At 35.2% G+C, this 23151-nt stretch overlaps 2 protein-coding genes across 2 annotated transcripts in view; one reads left to right on the top strand and one right to left on the bottom strand.

The window, feature by feature from the left end:
* LOC135086570 (dynein axonemal heavy chain 6) overlaps window positions 1-23151 on the bottom strand; it is a 91662-nt gene that overhangs the window by 4017 nt on the left and 64494 nt on the right. Inside the window, exons 56-60 of the mRNA XM_063981321.1 lie at window positions 11013-11159; window positions 10304-10494; window positions 636-837; window positions 311-551; window positions 28-228 (exon numbers count right to left, since the gene is read on the bottom strand). Of these exons, the coding sequence (XP_063837391.1) occupies window positions 28-228; window positions 311-551; window positions 636-837; window positions 10304-10494; window positions 11013-11159 (982 nt within the window). The remainder of the gene's footprint in view (window positions 1-27; window positions 229-310; window positions 552-635; window positions 838-10303; window positions 10495-11012; window positions 11160-23151) is intronic.
* LOC135086573 (uncharacterized oxidoreductase YtbE-like) lies at window positions 6756-9365 on the top strand. The gene is made up of 6 exons (XM_063981324.1): window positions 6756-7095; window positions 7443-7558; window positions 7636-7716; window positions 7793-7900; window positions 7992-8272; window positions 8355-9365. Exons 2-6 carry the CDS (start codon window positions 7489-7491, stop codon window positions 8706-8708), a joined length of 894 nt encoding a protein of 297 aa, XP_063837394.1. The 5' UTR covers window positions 6756-7095; window positions 7443-7488; the 3' UTR covers window positions 8709-9365.

The raw sequence follows: 23151 nt of genomic DNA on the forward strand, positions 1-23151 counted from the left end.
TTACAAGAAAATACTCATTTCACTTACTAGTAATGTATTCTAGTGCATCCCATGGAATATGACCATCTTCACAAAACATTTGCAAATTAAGCATAGCACATTCTCTATCACTGTTATTAAATTCATATGTAATATTCCAACCAAGGGGACCAAATTTCTTTCTCTCTTGTATTATAGCGTGGAACATGCAAATTCCAAATAACATTGTTCGCCAATCTTGTCCTAGCACTGTAAATAATTGTAGGTATACCTATTAATATTGATAATGAATTTGAAATAAAATTATGATGATTGATTCATACAAAAATACCATGATTTTCGAAGAAATCTTCTTCCATTTCAATGAGAGCTCGTTTCACATTAGCTTTTAGGCCTTTCGGAGGTTCATTAGTGACTTTTACAGAATTTTGTAAAACAGATACAGGAAATTTGGGTGTCGGCATTGAACTACAAAATAGTCTAAAATCTGGATGCGGTGCACCTTGCTCACTAGATAAATTTGCAACTATTAGTTCTAAACTCATCATCCACGAGGCCGCTAAATGGCAGTTCTGAAAATGATTTATTATAATTAAAACATTTTCTTTAACTTTGAGTCCAGACAATAGGTAGAATTAAATAATCTAATTTTATACTTGTAAGAAAATCCAATCGCCTTTAGGTTTAGCACCATTGATCATCTTTTCTGCAACAGGTCCCTGACCTTGACCTAATGAAATTGAATGCACGCGTTCTCGCATCCCCATTTCTGTAGCAAATTTCTGAAAAGCTCCAAATGGATCTGATCCCGTACTTAAAACGAACACCAAAGGTATGTTCGACGCCGTATCTGCATATCTGAAAAGAAAAGCAAATAACTATGTAGTTTATTGGTACAGTGCACAGTACATCAGGAAACTCTGTTTTCAATAGAATTAGGCAATAATATGCCACATATTATAGTCACATAACTGATTAGGTACCTACTTATAAAGGGTGTTTTTTTAGAGGTATACAACTTTAAATTGGTTACACTGTTTCTAGTGATAGTTAATTTGATAGTTGGTGGTACATTTGTGGACAGTATGTTTTGCAATTTCATAATTAAATAGAATTACTTCAGAACAACATTTGCATTGCAAACCATGGTTCAGTTTTCCATACAAACGTCCATATTACGGTCGACGTAATTTTCGTAAATTTTCATTCCTCAGATGAATAATATTAATGTGGCAGTGCTATGGTTTCAACAAGATTTTATTTTATTATGATATTATTGCGGGAAACATTCGATGAGCGCATGATTTCACTCGATGGATCTTTGAATTTGCCTCCACAATCGGGTGATCTCACACATACGGATTATTTTCTCTGGGTATATGTGAAGTCCACTAATGCGCAGATAAACTACGGAATTTAATGCCAACATTAGTCGCGTTATTGCCGATGTATGGCCTCAGTTGCTCGAAAGAAAAATTGAAAATTAGACATCTAAGTAGATTACGCTACATTTGAGCCAACTGTGGCGCCCTTTGGCCCGAAATCATTTTGAAGCATAAATGGCATAAGAACATCTTTTAAACAAAACCAATACAATGTGAATCAAACATATTTTTACATATTTTATTTCATTTTAAAGTTCTATACCTCTAAAAAACACCCTATACATTTTAGTTATTTGCTCCTGTGTTATATCGTCAGTTGCAGGTTCACTTGGGGTAACTGACAAAATACGGTTTTTCAGTAGAGCCGTTTATAGTTTTTTTTTCGTCTTAAATCGGATTTTTTTCCCTATTTAAACTTTTTTGGATCTGTTTTTACAGAAGTGCTTAGAATTCTACGCGGTTTTAGATCAAATAAAAACAATTACCTATCTAATATGTTAAGTTAGTTAACGAAATAAATTGGCAGTTACACCAATGATTTTTTGTACTTTTGACAGTTACTTTTGGAAAAAACATAGGTCAAATTGGTGTATTTGTCCAAAGTTAAAATAATTTGATTAAATTTGATACATTTGCTCGTTTTTGTTTACTTAGTTGCTGTATAATTTATTTAAAAGTATTATTAAAAAACAAGAGAATTAATGAAAAAAATAACTTTTCGTCGATTTCTTTAATTTGATTACAATTTTATTAGAAGGAATTTTTATTTTATTTAGTCAAAAATATTAAAAAGCCACGAAAATCAAGAAAATATTATGTGCACCTATTTTTAAATAAATAGTGACATCCAAGCTAGGGGAGGAAGATAAGTTTGCTTAATTTCAATATTTTTTTTGTTAAGCTAAGTTTAACTTCTTTAACTGATACTAGTGGTTTTATAATAATGTAATCTGCCTTAAAACTTTCTAAATTTCCTATTTTATTTTATGTTATAAACCTTAGCAAATCAGTGTAATTGCAAAATTTTGTAGCAAAATTTTTACATTATTACAGACAGATACACCGATTCAACCTGTTAAAATTATTACAATGTCAGTCACACCAAAATTGTGAAGGAAATCTGACAAGTTGAAAATGTCCATGTAATTGTAATTTTTTTTAAAGCTAATTTTTTTTTACATGTTATACCATTCGAAAGAGCAGAAAAAACTATGAAAAACTGTATATTTAACTCAAAAACCGTATTTTGTCAGTTACCCCAAGTGAACCTGCAACTGACGATATGTGTCACCGGAAAATAACAAGAACCGCAAATTTATAAATTTCCTAGGAAATTCTAAACGAGAGATAATAATATATTGTTCTTATTTTACGCCCAAATTTTAGTCCAGTCATTTGGTACAAAATAATGGCGTTATCTGGAAAGTTTTCCAAGGGTAATGAAAAATGGTATTTATATAGATTTCGTGTGATAGATGTGCTCTTTACGAATTTCAACATTGCGACCTCGTAAGTATGGTTGCCGCTCGCCCCACCATATTGGAAAAATGCTGCCTAGTAGGAGGCCTAGTCTACATCATCAGCATTTCAGTCATAGGACGTTAACTGTTAATAGGCGCCGTCAAATGATTTTCAGATTAGCCGTTTGGCTAATCGAACCCAGGATTTCTGTGTCTAAAGGCGTACCACTAGACCACAGAGGCACAGAGGCGGTAAAAGTAGTTCAAAGTACCTAATTGAAAAAAAAAAAAAGTGGTGGAGTACACAAATCTACACTTTCATATTTAACTTTGTTATAACTTTTCATATTTGATTTGATACAAATTTTTAATAATTTTCAGTTTTAAGATTTATCCTTTCAAATACGCCTAATAGTCTATCTTGATGCTACGAGACGTCGCAAATTGATAAAGAACCCCAGTTTTTTGTCATTTTTTAAATAGTTAAAAGTACCTATATATTTTTTATATTCGAAATGTATGTCTTACACCAAAATAATGCCCTATGTTTTTGTTCAGGCGTTACACAAAAACTATGTAATTTAACTATTTAAGAACTAACAAAAAAACTGAGGTAGGTATGTCTCGTCTCTGTCGGGTCTAAGTCACAGATGACCGATCTTCTTTATTATGAATAATACCAATGGGAATAAAGAAGAAAAACTACATTAATGTATGCGTTTGAATGAATATCAATTTAATTTATCAATTCTTTCTTATTTCCAACTATGAATAAATATTTGAATTGAACATTTTGCTGCAAAAAAGGACATCATCCATTTTGGTCCAAAATCAAAAGTGCCGGCCAAAAAATAAAAGTGCTGTATTCTGATAGAATACGTCCGCCTTAGCATTTATTACTATGGCACCAAAGCTGTAGCACCACTGTGCATCGTAGTATTTGATTTCTAAAAATATATGAAACGACTGACTTTGATCTCAAATACTACGACGCACAGTGGTGCTACAGCTTTGGTGTCATAGTAACAAATGCTAAGGCGGACGTATTCTGTCAGAATACAGCACTTTTTTTTTATTGGCCGACATTTTTGATTTTGAACAAAAAATGTATGAATCGTCGATGAATTTTAGATCTCAAATACTCGACGCACAGTGATGCTACAGCTTTGGTACCATAGCACAGAATAATAATAAGTACTACGTACAGAAGTTTTACTTCGCGAAGGTATTTAAAAAAATGTATGCTCAATGTCATTAACAATATGGTGTAATTTAGCTTGTCTCAAGAGTCAAGCAAATTTGTCAGAAGTTTTGTTGACAAACGTCAGTGATCGGTACTGCGCCGAAGCTATAGGGCTGACTTCGGTAAAATGATGTGACGTGAGGTGCCAATCTGCAGAAAATGGCGGAGGAAATACATGATTTAGCATGAATTATCATGAATAATATTAACTACTTATTTACCTCTCAGTGTCTTCAGGCAACTTAAAAAAGTACATTCTGTGTTTTTATTATTATTTAGGCAGTTAAATACTGCACAGTATTTAGTACACCATTTTCTTTATTTTTTTCCATCATACACAAGAATACGCGTGCGTGAGTCAATGTTCGCTCGTATGTGAGGCCTTGTCGAATAGTACTCTTGTAGGGGGCAATCGTGCGTGTTTTGTTTTCGATGTAAACTCGCGGAGATGAACAGGCCTGACCATAGTAACAAATGCTAAGGCGGACGTATTCTGTCAGAATTAGGGATTGCAAATATTCGATAGATTTCTATTTCGAATATTCGAATATTTTTTCAGTGATATTCGAATATTATTCGAATATTCGAATACTTTCAAAAAAAATAAAATGTACTTAAATTATCAATGTTTTATTGCTTTAGGAACTATATTTTAACTATTTAACAATATAGTTTTTAAAACAGTTATAAAATTCTCATCATCATCATAATTTCAGCCATAGAACGTCCACTGCTGAACATAGGCCTCTCCCAATGACTTCCACAATGACTGATTGGCAGCGGCCTGTATCCAGCGCCTTCCCGCTACCTATATGAGGTATTTGGTCCACCTTTGTGGGTGGACGTCTCACGCTGCGCTTTTTGGTACGTGGCCTCCACTCCAGAACCTTGCTGCCCCATCGGCCATCATTTCAGCGTACTATGTGATCTGCCCATTGCCATTTCAGCTTGCTAATCCGTCGGGCTATGTCAGCGACTTTAGTTCGTTTACGGATCTCCTCATTTCTGATTCTGTCTCGTAAAGAAACCCTGAGCATAGCCCTCCCCATAGCACGCTGTGCAATTTTTAATTTATTTATAAGACCTATTGTAAGAGGCCACGTTTCCGAGCCGTGTACCATCACTGGTAGAGGTAACACACACTGATTGAAGAATTTCGTCTTTAGGCACTGAGGTATTTTGGACGAAAAGATGTTGTATAGTTTCCCGAACGCTGCCCAGCCGAGTTGGATTCGACGATGTACCCTTTTCTCGAAATTTAATCTACCTAGCCGAATCGTTTGTCAGAGGAAGACATACTTGTCAACATTCTCGAGAATCGAGCTCTAACCAAAACATAGACGTTGGACCTAAGCTTCGTTTTGTCCACGTACATCCGAAGGCCTGCCTGTTGAGAGACTCGATTAAGGTCTTCGAGCATTGTGCCAAGGTCTTCAAGCGATTCTGCCACGATCACAATATCGTCAGCAAACCGAAGCTGAGTGATGTATTCGCTATTGAAAGGTAATTATGCCTAATCCTTTCCATTCAAGGAGCTTGAAAGCGTCTGCCAATGCAGCGGTTAACGGTTTCGGAGATATAACATCTCTCTGCCTCACGCCTCGCTGCAGAGGAATCGCTCTCGTGCTCTGCTCCTGTACTCGGCTCGACATGGTAGCGTTTTTGTACAGGCATTTCAGCATCTCGATATACCGATAGTCAATACGGCACCGCTGAAGAGACTGCAGCACTGCATAAGTATCGATCGAATCAAAGGCCTTCTCATAGTCCAAGAAAAGCATCACCACGCTTCTTTCCCATACCTCTGGCGTTGTTCTTTAGAGTAAGACGGGACGAGTTTCGGTGTTCCACCCGCGTTCAGAAGCTCCCAGATTATTCCGTCATCACCCGGTGCCTTGTTGTTCTTTAGCTGTTTGAGAGCCTCCCTAATCTCGTATAGGCTGATATACGGGATGTCTTTGGTATAGTGTCGCGTTAACCTAGCACTTGCATCTGTTTCTGAGTTATTAACAGGTTTGGAGGTATGTAGCTGTCCATAAATCTTTTCGATCTCACCCAGAACCTCGGCTTTTGTTGACATTACCGTCTGCCGTATTCAGCATCGTTAGCTGACTTTGCTCAATAAAGTTGTCTCTTTCAGGTAATTTGGAACCTTGGTTTCGCAAGACAACTTATTGTTCACCAATGAAGTCGGAAGCATCAATGACTAGTTCTTTTAGTTGGTGATATGTATTTGATGCCTCCAACCACATTTTCAAACACTAAGTTGTCTTCGTTCTATCTTTTCTGTTAATTTTTGTAATATTCGAATATTCGAATACGTGTTAATTTACTATTCGAATATTAAATTTGGAATCTAAATTCGAATATTCGAATATTCGAATATTCGATTGCAACCTCTAGTCAGAATACAGCACTTTTTTTTTATTGGCCGACACTTTTGATTTTGAACAAAAAATGTATGAATAGTCGATGACTTTTAGATCTCAAATACTCTACGCACAGTGGAGCTAGGGCTTTGGTGCCATAGTAACAAATGCTAAGGCAGACGTATTCTGTCAGAATACAGCACTTTTTTTGTTGGCCGGCACTTTTGATTTTGGACCAAAAATATATGAAACGTGGATGATGTCCTTTCATACTCCAACATCGATAAGCGATGTCCCATCACTACAAGTTTGACAGATGTCAGCAAATGTCAGCACGTCAGTCAGCCAGCCAGCTTTAAAAATGTTTTGTTGTGTTGTTTCGTTGAGTGAGAAGCCCCGTCCGGACGTGTCTGTCGGATAGTGGAGTCTTCGTCTCTCTCCAGAGCCGCCGCGCCGCGTCGTCAGTCGCATTGCATTGACGCCGTCCAGTGTAATCGGTGCTCTGCCACCAAGTCTCCAAGTTGAAGTAGTGCCACCTGTTTGTTCGGTCAACTTGTTGCTTTCGAGTATCGTGCCTGGTTATATTTAACTGTGCTTCACATCTGAATCCCAGAAGGGATTCAGCTTTTTGACTCTAAAGGGTCAATAAAAGGCTCCAGGTGAGTTTGATTTTTATTAAGTATAGAGAGGGTAAGGTTAGTGAGTCACAAATGAGTGCCTGTTGTCTAAATATTATTTAAGTGATTAAATTATTAATGCAATTATTTGACATGGGATTACTAACTATTGTATCTGTCCATGCTCACCGCCGCAGAGTGACATACTAGTTATCTTGTATTTTATTTACACCTACCTGCTATAAAAAAGTCACATCTGATAGTTACAACTGCTGCGCTAATCGTTTTGTGAAGTTTATTAATCAGACAAATTAATGTTTCCACTATTAAGTGATTAGCATTGTAAATCTTTTTGAGAAATAAATATCTTTAACCAGAACTGTTTGCAGGTTGGCTGGGTACTGGCATAGAAGGAATAAAGCCCAACGTGAAAAAATGGCATCAGAATCACCATTTCTTACAAGATATGTTTTGAATAATGGCCTTGAGATGCCATCGATAGGATGTAAGTATTTTTATATTTTAATACTTAGCATAAAAGGTGTAAATGGACAATCAAAATTAAGCAGCACTTTTTTTCAGTGGGAACGTTTCGTATGCGCCAAGCAGACATTATAGTGGAAACTTTTGATGAAGCTTTGAGTGCTGGATATAGAATGTTTGGTATGTAAAAACAATTTTTTGCTACAAATTCAAAAGGTATTATAATACAAACTTACTTTTTATTTATTTATTGCAGACACTGCAACTGCTTATAATAATGAAGGTCTCATAAAAGAGGCATTGGAAACACTACTGCCTAAGCATGGTCTTGAAAGGGATGACATTTTCATCACCACGAAACTAGGTAAGTTCTAGTAGCAGTTAAAAATACCTTGGCATATTATTGTGGGACAACAAAATGTATAAGATTATTTTAATTTGATTTTTTTTTACAGCACCAAGTGACCATGGCAATGAGCGTGTTCGTGCTGCCTACCAAAGATCATTGGACCTTTTGGGCTTAGAGTATGTGGATCTGTACTTGATACATTTCCCGGGAACTGCCAACATCCCAGCCAATGATATGCGCAACTTTAGAATGCGTGACATGACATGGCGCACACTCACAGAGATGTATGACGAGGGTCTGATAAATAGTATTGGGGTGTCTAATTTTACCCAACGGCATTTAGACGAGATTATTTCGTCTAGCCACGTGACACCCACTGTTAACCAGGTTAGTAGTATAGTAAGATACTTATTGTTTAAAAACAGCACTATTCAACAATGATTACTATACATATACATTTTGGTTTCAGGTGGAGTGGCATCCTTTCTATCATGATTATGATCTGCTAAAATTCTGCAAAGAAAATGATATACAGCTCCAAGCATATTGCTCCTTCGGGGGCTCATCTCATGACAATAATGAATTGTTAAACAATCCAGTAGTTACCCAAATTGCTAAGAAACATAATGCAACAAGTGCTCAAGTGCTTCTTGTATGGGCACTACAACACGATATTGCCGTAATTCCTAAGACTACTCATCCAGACCGTCTGAAAGAAAATATCACGCTTCAGTTCAAATTAACACCAGAAGAAATTAAAGCTCTAAATGGACTCGGGGAACGTAACATGAAATACGCCTGGGACCCTAAAGCTGTAACTTAAATATTTTTAATTATGCTTCATTATACCTTTTTTTATTTGCTCAGCGATTTTTAACGGTATTGAAATAAAATTATTGGTGCATATCCCCAATTAAGATGGACGCACCGTGAGCTCAATCTGCGAGCTTAAATAGTTAAGAATGTTTCATAATTACATATAATTTTTTATGATGTCTTCTTCAGACAGAATTTTCCTAATAAAGCATTTATTCAAGTAGCTACGAAAGCTGCAGTTATAATTATTAAAGAAAAAAAAATTAAATATAGCATCTTGCCTGATGCCTGCATTCACACCAAATTTATTTTAATCCTACTTGTTACATGGGTACTTTTCACTGTCATCCCTAAAGAAATAAACGCTGGTGCGAGCTGATTTTCTTTATTTAATGCGTGGCGAGAGTGGCGATAATATATTTATCTTCACACTATGATTCTTCAGTCTGGGAAACAATAATATTTGGTGTGTAGGTGGTCCAAGGGATGTAATAATTGGCAGGGTAAAAAATGTAACTGTAATTTATTCCTAATATTCATTTTAATACTTATCTTTTTTTTAACTACTAATATTTAAAAAAGGCTTGCTAGCAAGCTCATTGATTGTATTGATCTTAATTGGTTGTGTATCATGATGTTATTTATTAAAAATTGCAGCATTATTGATGTCTAGTTTAAAACAACGATATGAAATTTTTGGCATATTATGCCACATTTATTATTAAGAATTAGTAATCTGTATAATCAGATTGAGTAAGTAACTCATTAATAATAAGCTTTTACTTTTTCTATTATTTTTTTACCGACTTCAAAAAAGTAGGAGGTTCAAGTCGACCGTTTTTTATTACTATTTTTTATATTATTATTCTATGTAATTATTATTTTTATATAATTAATTATAATTATATTTAATTTACCATCTTATTCTCCACTTTCAATACTCAATTATTTATTACATTATTTGATCAAAGCCTATTTTTTGTATATGTTATTAACTTAATTATAATAAGTGGTTTATCTATATCAATACGAATAGATATGTATAATCTTATTAACCTATAAAATAATATATTCATGTTGTTAGTATGTAAGTGACAAATATCATAATAAATGTTTTAACGTCATTATTGTTTCACTAATTACCTAATCAGATCCCACATTTTTTTCGCAACCTATAATAATACTAACAAATTCACCTATAATACAAACAAAAGAACCAGTCATCTACTTCACCTGCATACTCAATAGGGTCAAAATATAAAATGCGCTAAATGCCTGCTACGTATAATCATTACTAATGATAGAATACTCAAAAATTTTCTTTTAACTGTGTCAACTCAGCAACTGCTGACACTAAGTGGGTTCGAGCCACATTGGAATAAAAACGGGCATAGATCGTGCCATCCACAAAGACGCGGCCCACCAATTTTTGGTCGAGGGAAGCGCGGGGTGCAGGGAGTTTGATTCGAGCAATCCGAACGTCATTCTTGTAGTGTGAGTGTGCACTCATGGATAGTTTAGCGTGTACCGATAACACTCAAACATTAGCGGAAGAATGGTGGGGCGCCTCTTCGTGAACGGCTCTATCTATACTTTACTTACAAAGTGTTGAGCTGCACCGTGGGGCTCTCAATGAAGACGGAGCCGAGGCTGGTGCTCACGTACTGTGCGATGGCGAATACCAATTTCTCCTCCTTAATACTCTTGATTATCATAAGTTTCTCAAACGAAGTTAGTTTCTCATTCCAATTTATAAGGGGGGCTGATTTTTCTTTTTTATTCACGTGTATGTCCTAAAAGATAATAAAATACATAATGGTGCATCAGTTAACAGCCAGTTGGCAATTGCTAAAAAAGATAGGGCGTGTGTTGACGAGCTGGTTTCTGTCCGGTCCGGCGCCTGTTGATGCCAGAAATGCGTGTTGTCGGGCCGGTGCATCGCAGAATTGGATGCAGGCTCATCAACACGCATTTCCAGCACCGGCCCCGCGCCGGACCGGATAGAAACGGGCTCGTCAACATACGTCCTAAAGATTAATACATAACATGGAAATCAATAAATCTGGGCATTTCAAGCGAATGCAACAGGCCAGGCGGGGCCGCAGCTACAGCCGGGCGTACAATCCCTGTTGGAAAAAGGATTTACACGGAATATTCTGTACAGAAATTTCATGGAACATTCTGTACCTATTCCATATTCGCTGAAAGCATCACATAGGCTTCTTCGATTAACTCGCCCAATATAGTGGATCGGTGCTAGCACGAATGTTTTTGATGTTGAACCAATTAAAAATAATAATAAATATCGTACCACACTGAAGGAGCCAAGTTGAATGGGTATCATCTTTAGGCAGTCTTCAGCAAGGCCTGCGAAGTTTTCATCAGTTTCGTTCAGATGATTCACTGCAAGCCACATCTGGTCGGTCAAAGTTTCTATAGGCGGTTTCTTCGGGGGCACCTGGAATTTTTTTTAAAGATAAAAAAAACTTCGATTTGTAGGTATAGCGAATATACATTCGCTCTTTCAATGGTCCTAGTAAGTAATTTGAGTATAGTAGGTACTTATGCAGTAGTTCATGGCACCCAAAGTGACCAAAAAGTTGACAACACAACCTTAAGTATTCCAGTTGTAAGAAAGACAAGTTGCGGACATTTTGGCAACATTGGGTGTTACTGGTCACAAGCTATATTTGACGCTGACTGACAATGTTGTTAAAGTCTATTGGCGCGGACTATAATTGCATACAGAAACCCTTACCATAACCCGCATGGTCAAATATCAACTCGTGATCCGGCTCATGAGACAAAATTATGTTTTGATGGATATCATAAATGTAATAGCTACCTACTAACCATCATTATATTTAAAATAATTTTGAATCAGGCATACCTACATAAAAACAATTTACAAAAAAAAAAAACAATATGTCATTTGGGACTAATTTATTTGAGATTTAATTAAATCATTTTAAAATAATCAAATATTTTAAACAATAATAGCATATTATAACTATCCTATTCTTGTTTAAATAATTAGATAATAGTTCTTGTTTATGTTACTGTAAGTAAGTGTAAAGGCTCGTAGATTGACCTACATCTTAGGTTTTACCTAACTTCATCTGAAAAAAATAATCTTCATTTTCATTTATGGAAAAGTCCCAGGTAGGTTATTTTTTATTTATTTACGCGACCACCTGTCGCGCAGCCCCTCGCGCCGTTCTGTTGCCCTCTATGTATTGATTTTATCGTTTAATGACAACATGTTTGGATATTTTGTTTTTTATCAACTGAGGAGTTATAATTTAATTTGCCTTTATGTTTTATACCTAATTATGTCTGATGCGACTGGCTAAGGCTACATCTTCCTGCTTCCATAACTTAGTACAGTCAGCGTCAAATAGTTCGTAACATCTAAAGAAGCCAGAAAGTTCGGAACAAGTCTTTGAAGTCTTTGTTATAAGTAATTGGAATAAAGTTGTGTTGTCAACTTATGGGTAATTGGCAACTTTCGGAGTCACGATGTCACGAAGTACATTTAACGTTGACTGTATCTACTAATATTATAAACTCGTATGTAACTGTCTGTCTTTTCACGTTTAAACCACTGAACCGATTTAGAAGTGGTAGGATATTATTCATTCATTTTATACAGAGGCCGTTAGTTTGCTCGGCTTCTAATTTTTGTGAGGAATCGGCCGATACTAAAACGGTGTAATTTTCTTTCGGGAAGTAAGTATGAAATTTAATATCGGCCGATTACTATACTTAACAGCCCGATTAAACTATCAGCCGACAACCTGTAGTCTGCGGACAGCGGTTGCCTATAACATCTCTACAGTCTATAATGATCTATGAAAATAGGGACCATGATTAAAGGGGATTAGGGGATAGAACCTTTGTGGCATATTCACATGCTGCTATGTGTAAAAGATCAAGGTTACATGAGCGTAAAACTTAGAATTTGAACAGGGCATATTCCAGAAAATCTTTGCCACGTTTAGTGAATACCATACCCACGCCATGCCAGATCCCATAAACTAAATTAAAGCTAATAGGAAATGACTGGTTCTACAAAAAAGCTAAGTACTTACTTAACCTTACGGAAAAAAATATTTTATTCCTCTTGTATGCGATAAGAGATCACGGTCAAAGTATTAGCCAATCGAAAGTGATTGTGCTTTCTGTGGTTATAAAACTATCATGGCCATTGTCACGAACGAACAACACCGAAAACTATTCCGCAATGTTACGCTTATTTTGTGAAAATATAGTAGGTACCTACCTACCCTATGTACGAGATTAAATTTCGATTAATATAAAGATTACCTACGTAGGTCCTTATATAATAAGGTCCCTGATAGCTACACTTATCTATCAATCCAATTAAAATCATTGAGTTCGCTCGGAACAACACACAAAAGGTGATTCCATACTTTACACAAGAGGTGATACCATACTTTTGCTCGTTTAAGTATGGATTTAATTTAGAATATCTGGCAGGAAAAGTCAACTGCAGAAACATTTTTAGATATAGTTATACATAAGTCAGACAGTTATCGGACAATATCTCAGTCTCAGGCAGGTACCTACTTATTAGTCATAACATTTTACGTACTTTATGTCCCCAAGTTATCTCATAATTATGTGCCAATTTATTAGTATAAAAATAAACTGAAGAAATGTTTGATATTTAATAAATGTCTGATCTTGAAAAACATCAGACTAAGTAATTTGAATGCCTACCTACGTAATACATCACGTCCCCTAAGCACCCTGGAGGACAGACAAGTAACGCGCCAAGGTGGACGCGACAAGGTGAGCGCCAAATGTGGGTGTATTGAGATATTCAACTATGTATTCAACAAACCACCCCTCTAAGACGCAGATGAAGTGGAAAACTGACATACATGATGCGCCATTTTTAAGCTTTAAATTTTATATCCAATTAATGTAATTTAATAGCTGAATTCTTTTTTAGGAATAAGTAGTTATAATAATAACTAATAATTGTGATTTATTTAAATAATGAATTCATATCTTAATTTATAAAGTTACATCCAGATTCAAGAAAGTAGATAGCCCCTATAAAACATATTTTGCACTGCACTGTGACCACTCAAATATTGTTATTTCGAACTATCCTCACTCAATTCAACTCAAATAATTATGTTATTTGCTTACGCTAGTCGTAAAATTTATGAATTTGAATATTGTATTATCTAAGTATAAGTGATTTCCCTCTGGACACGTGGTCCGACTGCTTTGTCCGACTAATCGGACCAAGTGAACTTTTTTTTCCTGTTGGTTCGATTAATCGGACTACAAGGAATCGCAATTCCACTTCGTCCGACTAATCGGACTTGAAATAAATTAAGGGTGGTATGCAACAAAATCGATCCATGGAAACTATTTCTCGTGACAATTTCATATTAACTACCAATGCGATGCTCTTTGGTCATAATAATAACAAGAGCTTCCTCGTGAACGCTTGGCATGGAAAGGTTCACTATTAAATAAATTTATAATAATAAATTTAAATTAATATTGATTTGAATAAATTAATACAAATATGTAAAGGTATAAATAATTTTAATTAAAGATTGTTTCAGTCAATGTAAAGCGACCTCCTTTTAGTTCAATTCAAAGTCCAACTGAATTGAACTTTCAGGAAAAAAAACCGTAAAGTCAACTTTCTTAAGTAATCTTTCAAGGAAGTTGAAATAAACGGATTTTTTTATAAACATTTCCTAAATGTTTATATTATTATTATTATAGATAGGTTATGTAGGTATTCATTTGTTTTCCACATTTTCAATAGGGATGTTTCCTGGGTAAAAAGCAAGAGTTTTAATAAGTCCGTCAGTTAGCTTATCAAAAAATACTCGACACCTATTTTTCACTTTTTAAAACTAATGAAAATGTAAAGAGATAAAGCGTGCCAAAGTTCTAAAGAAAAGGCCCGTGACGTCAGTGAGTGCGTAAAAGTGCTGCACTTTGTGACGTCGCGCGGAACTTCAACGCACTATAACTTTGTAATTATTTGTTTGATTGACAATTAAAAATATACGTGTCCAATATTTTTTTTATATTAAAATTGACGGATTAAAAAAATTTTTTTAGGAAACTAGCCTAAAAAATCAATCAAAAATATTCAATAGATTTATTATAGTTGAATTTTTAGGAAAATATATTCCGTTTATTTCAAATTTCTAGAAAAAATATGAAAACTATGGATTTTTTTTCCTGAAAGTTCAACTCAGTTAAACTTTGATTTGAACTAAAAGGAATAGGTCTGTTATAGTTTTTCAATTAAGAAAATGCAATTAAAAAGTGTTGAGTTAATGAAATAATAAATGTATCTTTCTTTCTTTCTTTCAAATAGGTTGGGCGGTTAAATGTCGGACCATGTAACCTTAAGAACAGAAAGTCTTGATAGTCCGACTCCTTAATCGAACCAACAGGAAAAAAAAGTTCACGTGGTCCGATTAGTCGGACAAAGCAGTCGGACCACGTGTCCAGAGGGAGTGATTTTATGTAAACCTTTGAGAATAATAAAAACCGGCCAAGTGCGAGTCGGACTCGCGCACCGAGGGTTCCGTACAAACCTGCAAGGTTTACAAAGTTCGTTCATTACGACAATCGAGTCATAACTATGGTATTTTTATTGCAAAATGAAATTCATAACATTACAATGGGGAAAGTAACTACTTAAAAGGAGAATGCCCAAAAGTGGTATCGCTCGAAATCTAATTGTACATTGAGGGTACCACACCGTAAATTCCTTTCTTCATTTGTAATGATTTGCGAAAGTAGTAAGAAATTGTAAAACCTCCGGAATAAAATCCGATTTTAATAAAAAGTATTGTAACAATGAGCTGCAATCAGCAACACCTATCACCGAGCAACGACACTACGTAGTTCGCACCGTTGTCAATAGATGGCGCTGTTCGTAGTTAGCTCGCGGTATCATTTGATTTATTCCTGTCCTTAAGTAGTCAGGGCTAACCACAAATCCCTTTCCCCTTGCAAAATGGTATAAATAACATTGGTATGCACGCAAGATTATTTTGTGTTTATATCTGATCCTTATCAAATAACGCTAGCTTTGGCGTAGCTAGGGTTTTTTTTTAGGCAGGGTAACTATCTACAAATATAAAACAAGTATTCTAAGGTAAAACCTGTAGCTATGCCAATGGACACCATTCATTTCACTTAAACCAAAATTACGTCAAAGTCCGGAGTTTTATAAAAAAAAAATATGCGGTATGATTATTTTTTATTTATTTATTTTTCCTATATTTGCATTATAGGTAGGTACCTACCTCAGCGTTTTGAATTTTTGCGTTGATTTAGAATTTCTCACAGTTTAGAGGCAATTAGATTTAAGAAGTGTTTGATGTGAATTTCAACTTTAATATCTCTACGCGTTCATGTGAAAAAGGGTAGGTAGTAAGTTTATAATTATTAAAAAAATATTTTATGTCATGTAAGCAAAAATAATATTTAAAATTTTATATAACTTCAAATTTATCATTTTCGCAATTTTTCCTTTATCTGTACTATATAACGTTGCTTCGTGCCGAATTTCAAGATTCTGAGTTCACAGGAAGTACCTTGTAGGTTTTGATTCCCTAGCGTGTGACGGAAATTCGTCTAAGGTGTCGGTATAAACTGCTGTATCTTTTGATCGCGTTAACTTAGAAGTTTGATTTTTTTACTTCTTAAAGGGACAATAGATCTAGGTATTTGGTATAAATTTCAATTTGATACCTTTATTCGTTCGTGAGAAATAAGGTAGTAAGTTTCATTTTATTAAAATATTGTTATTATATTATATAACTAAAAAAATGTAATTTTCGCAATTTTTCCTATATTTGCATTATATGACAATGCTTTATGCCAAATTTCAAGATTCTGAGTTTACGGGAAGTATCCTGTAGGTTTTGATTCCTTTGCGAGTGTCGAAAATTTGTTGAAAATATCGACATAATCGGCTGTATCTTTTGATTGGCTTGGCTTAGAAGTTTGATATTTTCACAGCTTAAAGGGACAATAGACCTGAGTATTTCATGTGAATTTCAGCTTGATACGTTCACGCGTTCTTGAGATAAAGGGTCTTGACAGAAGGACGGACGGACAACAAAGTGATCCTATAAGGGTTCCGTTTTTTCCTTTTGAGGTACGGAACCCTAAAAATTAGGTACAAGCCGTACTTACAAAGCTCTATCTATAAATAAGGTCCCGACTTTCCCTTTGGGTAGGTACAGAACCCTTAAAAAAAGAAGTAGGCACTGTGTTGTGCTTTAAAACTTGGTTTAGTTTCTCGCTACTTCTCGTTCATTATTTTGTTAGTTATAAAGGGCTTAATAGTGTAATGATTTTAGAATTAATATTGTATTTTATACGATTATTAGTTGCTTATAAATAGTTATTGTAATAATTTTGGCAGAATTTAAAAACCCATTATTAAAATTAAATACTTTACTTGACTACTTCCTGGACATTGTTGCAGATATTAGAATGGTTTTAGAATTTATTCTGTATTATATTCAATTACACATTTCATGTTTATTATTTAATGAAATTATTTTAGAATTTTTATTGTATACAATTTAGTAATTTAGAAATAAATTGTTATTTAAGTATTGATTTTGACTACTTCCGGGGCATGCTGTCGATAAGTCGTTTCGAGCCGGTTGACTCTGACGAATGGAAGGGGAAGTTGCCTTATCGCGGGCATGCCGCCGGACAGGCAGTTCGATTGGAGCATTTAAAGCAAGAAGTACTACCTAACTTTAAGGTGTTATAATGTTGGAAATGTATAAATTAGTATCCTGAATAAATAAGTAATTGATCAACAAGTAACTTTTTTTCAATAAATCGGAAGCGGGAATGTGATCCACATCTTCAGCTCACAAACAAAGGTATGTAGCAATATATTTTTAAAAGAACATTTATTTCGTACAAAAGATTATGATAGTATTAAACATTTTTTTTACTACATGTTCGAATCTTGTGTGCTGTATTGCGTCTCGTATATGGTCGGGGCTATTCTCTGGCGGAACGGACGTAATACGGAGCACATTTGTATTCAAATTATTATGTTCGTATATGATGGGGTCTACCCTCTGATGATACTAGCATAATGAAGTGTGTACCTGTAATAATATTTTAAAACCTACCGAAGTGCACGTTCGAATCTTGTGTGCTGTATTGTGTCTCGTATATGGTCGGGGCTATTCTCTGGCGGAACGGACATAACACGGAGCACATTTGTATTCAAATTATTATGTTCGTATATGATGGGGTCTACCCTCTGATGATACTAGCATAATGAAGTGTGTACCTGTAATAATATTTTAAAACCTACTGAAGTGCATGTTCGAATCTTGTGTGCTGTATTGTGTCTCGTATATGGTCGGGGCTATTCTCTGGCGGAACGGACATAATACGGAGCACATTTGTATTCAAATTATTATGTTCGTATATGATGGGGTCTACCCTCTGATGATACTAGCATAATGAAGTTTAGTGTGTACCTGTAATAATATTTTAAAACCTACTGAAGTGCATGTTCGAATCATGTGTGCTGTATTGTGTCTCGTATATGGTCGGGGCTATTCTCTGGCGGAACGGACATAATACGGAGCACATTTGTATTCAAATTATTATGTTCGTATATGATGGGGTCTACCCTCTGATGATACTAGCATAATAAGTGTGTACCTGTAATAATATTTTAAAACCTACTGAAGTGCATGTTCGAATCTTGTGTGCTGTATTGTCTCGTATATGGTCGGGGCTATTCTCTGGCGGAACGGACATAATACGGAACACATTAGTATTCAAATTATTATGTTCGTATATGTCGGGGCTATCCTCTGATGATACTAAATTAATAAAATTTTATTTTATTTTACTTTTGACCGATTTAGTGTGTAGTCTATTTTCGTTAAGAACTAGTTAAGTGTGCTATGTCCTGATGAAGATAATTCAAAGACTAGTATATAGTTAGAATAATATTAGATTAGTAGTTCGCATAATATAAGAAGTCCCCAATTAAGGTACTCTAAATCTTCATAAATTTACTCTATATAATATAATGCGAAAGTTTGGATGTCTGGATGGATGTTTGTTACTCTTTCACGCAAAAATAACTGAACGGATTTTGATGAAACTTTCCAGTATTAATCTTTTTAACCCAGAATAGCATGTAGACTATGATTTATGACGGATCTGTGACAAACTAAATTCAACTCAATTTCACGCGGGTGGAGCCGCGGGCAAAAGCTAGTGAAATATGGATTGTTAATTGGCTAGTTGCTCCTTCAGTTTATCAGGCTAGATGCGCCTTCAGTTTATCAAGATGCGATTACAAAGTACTCGTACGGTTAGATGCGCCTACAATTACTCGTACAAAGTTAGACACGTTTCTGGTATAAAGCTAGATGCCACTTTTTATATTGTTGTAGAATTGATAAGATCTATCATTAAAGTACATTTAAACTGTACATAAGAACAAAGTTATACTAGAAAAAAAAAAAAAAAAAACTTGATTGATTCATTCGGTCAAGGTTACTCCTTGATAGTTTATGAAGCGATTCTTGATACGCTTCTTTTACTAAATATTTGTCTCGAAGCACTAGGCTCCTTAAGAACATTTTGACGATTTGTAAGTAACTAATTTAATTAGTCAACACGAATAAAGATAACTTTGATTTTACGAACCGACGACTGCTTGTGCTAGTGATAAATGAGGTTCATAATTATTGTAGTATGCAGACGACAGACTTGTGTAGTTTTATTAGACGCTATTTTTACAATGAGTACTCGAGGTATGACGAAAAGACACTTCAATTGTAAAATTCATAAATGCTATGTAGGATTCATTGGAGCTATGTATGTTCCACAACTAGTAGCAACTAGGCGTGGCCAGGTGTGTCTGATTTTTAAGTTAGCGGCCAGGTGTGCCGAAGGGCCAGGTGTGTCCTTGATTTTATATTAACGGCCAGGTGTGCCGATGGGCCAGGTGTGTCCTTGATTTTAACTTTAGCGGCCAGGTGTGCCGATGGGCCAGGTGTGCCGATGGGCCAGGTGTGTCCATAATTTTTAAGTTAGCGGCCAGGTGTGCCGATGGGCCAAGTGTGTCCTTGATTTTAGTTATGAAGCGTTAGCGTTGTGCCCATAGTGGATAGTTGTTCCCATTTTTTTTTAGCTTGATAGCTAGCTTTTAGCCTTTCCAGTTTCTTTTTCATAATGTATTACCCACCTAATATTGTAGGTTAAGAGACGCACTGGGTGTGCTTGCCGACTTCGGGCAGGATTTTGCTGGTATGTTAAGCGAGCCATCCAGTCGTCGCAGTTGTGTATGAGAGTTGCACTGACTAAAATACAAACTGAACATCTTTATTTATAAAGCATAAGTAAAATTTTTACATGTAACAGTGGCAAAGCAAAGAAGAGCATACAATATTTGTCAAGCAATATATTTTTAGATTTTACTTTTGGTTTTGAATAGGAAATAAATCAAGAGCTTAATATGATATAAAAATTGAACATAGCCCCATAAAATTTTAAGTTGATGCTTGTCATACACAGTTTATTCCGTCGAGAACTTTATTTCACAGTTGAGCCGGTACACCACCGGGGACGCCCGTCAGCCAACGATCAAATAAGCGAGCTAAGCGGATGAAGTTGTCTTCGTTGACAAAGTAAGGAGGCGTCACCACGACGGTCTTCTATGGGGTGAAGTTGCAAGAAAAGAATGCAAAGGGGCTCATCTTCTTCCAGCTATACTGAAGAAGCAGGTTAGCAGCTTAGATTCGTAAATACTCTCTAGTGAAGAGGTTTTTTGAAATTATTTTATGTCTAGTAGTTATTATTCTTTCAATAACAGCTTTAATAATTTAATCCCTGAATTCAACTCTGCAAATAATTATGAATGAGAAATAAGTAGTACAATTTTCATTGCAAAAGTTAGTTAACCTAGCCAAAGATAGATTGAGGCTTTGTTGATTTTATGGTAATCTATGCCTGGAGTGAGTGGCAGTGATTTTTCTTAGCTAAAAGAATTATGAACGGTTGAGGAAATGCTGGATCTTCCTTCTTGGAAGGATGAAAACTTACGTGATTATTTTTATGACTAACTAGGATGGTTAAATAGGCGTGAAATAACAAAACCCAAAGACTTGCCCAGACTTTTGTTCTCATTAAAGCCAGTTTATTTCGCAAATAATCGATCATAGGAACAGATTCATCCAGCCCCAAAGATAAACAACTCGGGTTCTGAAAATGCTCTGTGGTATGTTTTAACTGCCACTCGTTAAATGTAGCTTAAGCAATCATTTAGAATACGAAAACGATGCCTGTGAGTTTAACTCGTATTCCTTCAATTTCAAACACTACTTCTCGTATTGGGAATGACTCTGGAGAAAAACCATGATTTTGAAGTAATTTAGTAAGAGAAATTTTGGTAAATGGAAAATCCATAAACGCGGGTTTAGATTTTTATAATGAGAGCACTCTTTTATGCAAAACTGACGCTGATGTACTTAGTTTGGCGAAGCATTTTGACAATATTTCAGTTGCAAAAGATTTAGTCAATTAGCATTCTTACTTATAGATAGAACTAACATATAAGCATGAATGTTCATAAGATTGACGTTGTTGCAATGTTAGTGATCAATGATGTATAGGTATGTAGAACACTGACAAATGGTCGGAACTTCTCGGAACTGTTATTTCTCACGGTTTTGAATAATTCTACACTAACATTCTATTAAGGTCCTAATCAGAATATTTTTGAGAACCACGAAGACTTTTCGGCACCTTTTGTTACTGATACAATAGAAATCACAGATACAAGCGTACTAATTCTGGTTTTACCGAGGATAGTTACAAATTTCTTAGTCTCCTCTCGATCAAAATATTTTCGTGGGCTTAATTCCCACCTTAGGCAGTTGCGATATCGTTGATATTTATTTATTTAAGGTTCGCAAAACAAGTGATATAATAGTGATAGAGGAATATAATGTAACTAGCGCCCCCCCGCGACTTTGTACGCGCGGATTCTGTTTTCCCCTAAGAGGTGGTTTCGTAAAATCCTTTCTTAACGGATGCCTACGTCATAATATTTACCTGCATGCCAAATTTCAGCCCGTTCCGTTGAGTGGTTTGGGCTGTGCGTTTATAGATCACCGTCAGTCAGTCAGTCACCTTTGAGTTATATATTATATTTAGATTAACCGGAGGCCGAGTACCGAATGCTAAGTCTTTTTAATCCACAACGGCATAGAAGTCGTTGTTATTTATGTCTCCTTGTCCAACAATACCTCAGGCAAATATTTTTATAGCTAGAATGCCATAACCAAACCACGTTAAAGTTAATAAGAAATTATTTTAGTGATCCCACGTAATGCTAGATGAGACATTTGTGTGCTAATCGTGATGAAATCGAGCATTACGGATATTCAAACACTCGTAAGAATACAACAGTATTGGTTTCCAAAACAAAAAAGGGTTAGGGCATACTTAAAGTGCGCTTATAATGAAGATAATATCCAACAAAAAAAAAAATGTTGAAGTACAGTTTCGCACTTGAATGGATTATTTGGATTCCTCTGTGAGGACGAAAGACGGTAACACAACCGAATTATATTTTAGGTAAAACACACATCGTTACTGTCGTAGATGCATTTTCTAAAATGTTTTGTGAAGGCCGTTCGCTATAGAACTGAAAACAAAAAGTGCAAAGATTCTGTCAAAGTTTGTTGGTCCCTATAAATTGACAGAAATTTTATGAAATACGATACATAGGATAGCTACTGGTGTTCTAAGTTTTAAAAAAAAAACAAACCATTATGATCCATACAAGCTTAGATTCATGTTGAGGCCTTAGAAAAACATAATTCTGATGTAGTAAAGTGATAAATAAATAATGAACAGTATGCTCTTTAGGTAGGCATATTATCATGCTCTCTGTGGGCAATTAAAGTTAATATTATAAGCAATAGGTATTATCCAAGGAAAGTTATTGTGTATAGACTGCTGTACCCAACAGTGTGTGCAAACATAATTCTGATGTAGTAAAGTGATAAATAAATAATGAACAGTATGCTCTTTAGGTAGGCATATTATTATGCTCTCTGTGGGCAATTAAAGTAAATATTATAAGTAATAGGTATTATCTAAGGAAAGTTATTGTGTAAAGACTGCTGTACCCAACAGTGTGTGCAAACATTATTCTGATGTAGTAAAGTGATAAATAAATAGGTAATGAACAGTATGCTCTTTAGGTAGGCATATTATCATGCTCTCCGTGGGCAATTAAAGTTAATATTATAAGCAATAGGTATTATCTAAGGAAAGTTATTGTGTATAGACTGCTGTACCCAACAGTGTGTGCAAACATAATTCTGATGTAGTAAAGTGATAAATAAATAATGAACAGT

Source organism: Ostrinia nubilalis, chromosome Z (assembly GCF_963855985.1).
Source record: "Ostrinia nubilalis chromosome Z, ilOstNubi1.1, whole genome shotgun sequence".
Taxonomy (NCBI): domain Eukaryota; kingdom Metazoa; phylum Arthropoda; class Insecta; order Lepidoptera; family Crambidae; genus Ostrinia; species Ostrinia nubilalis.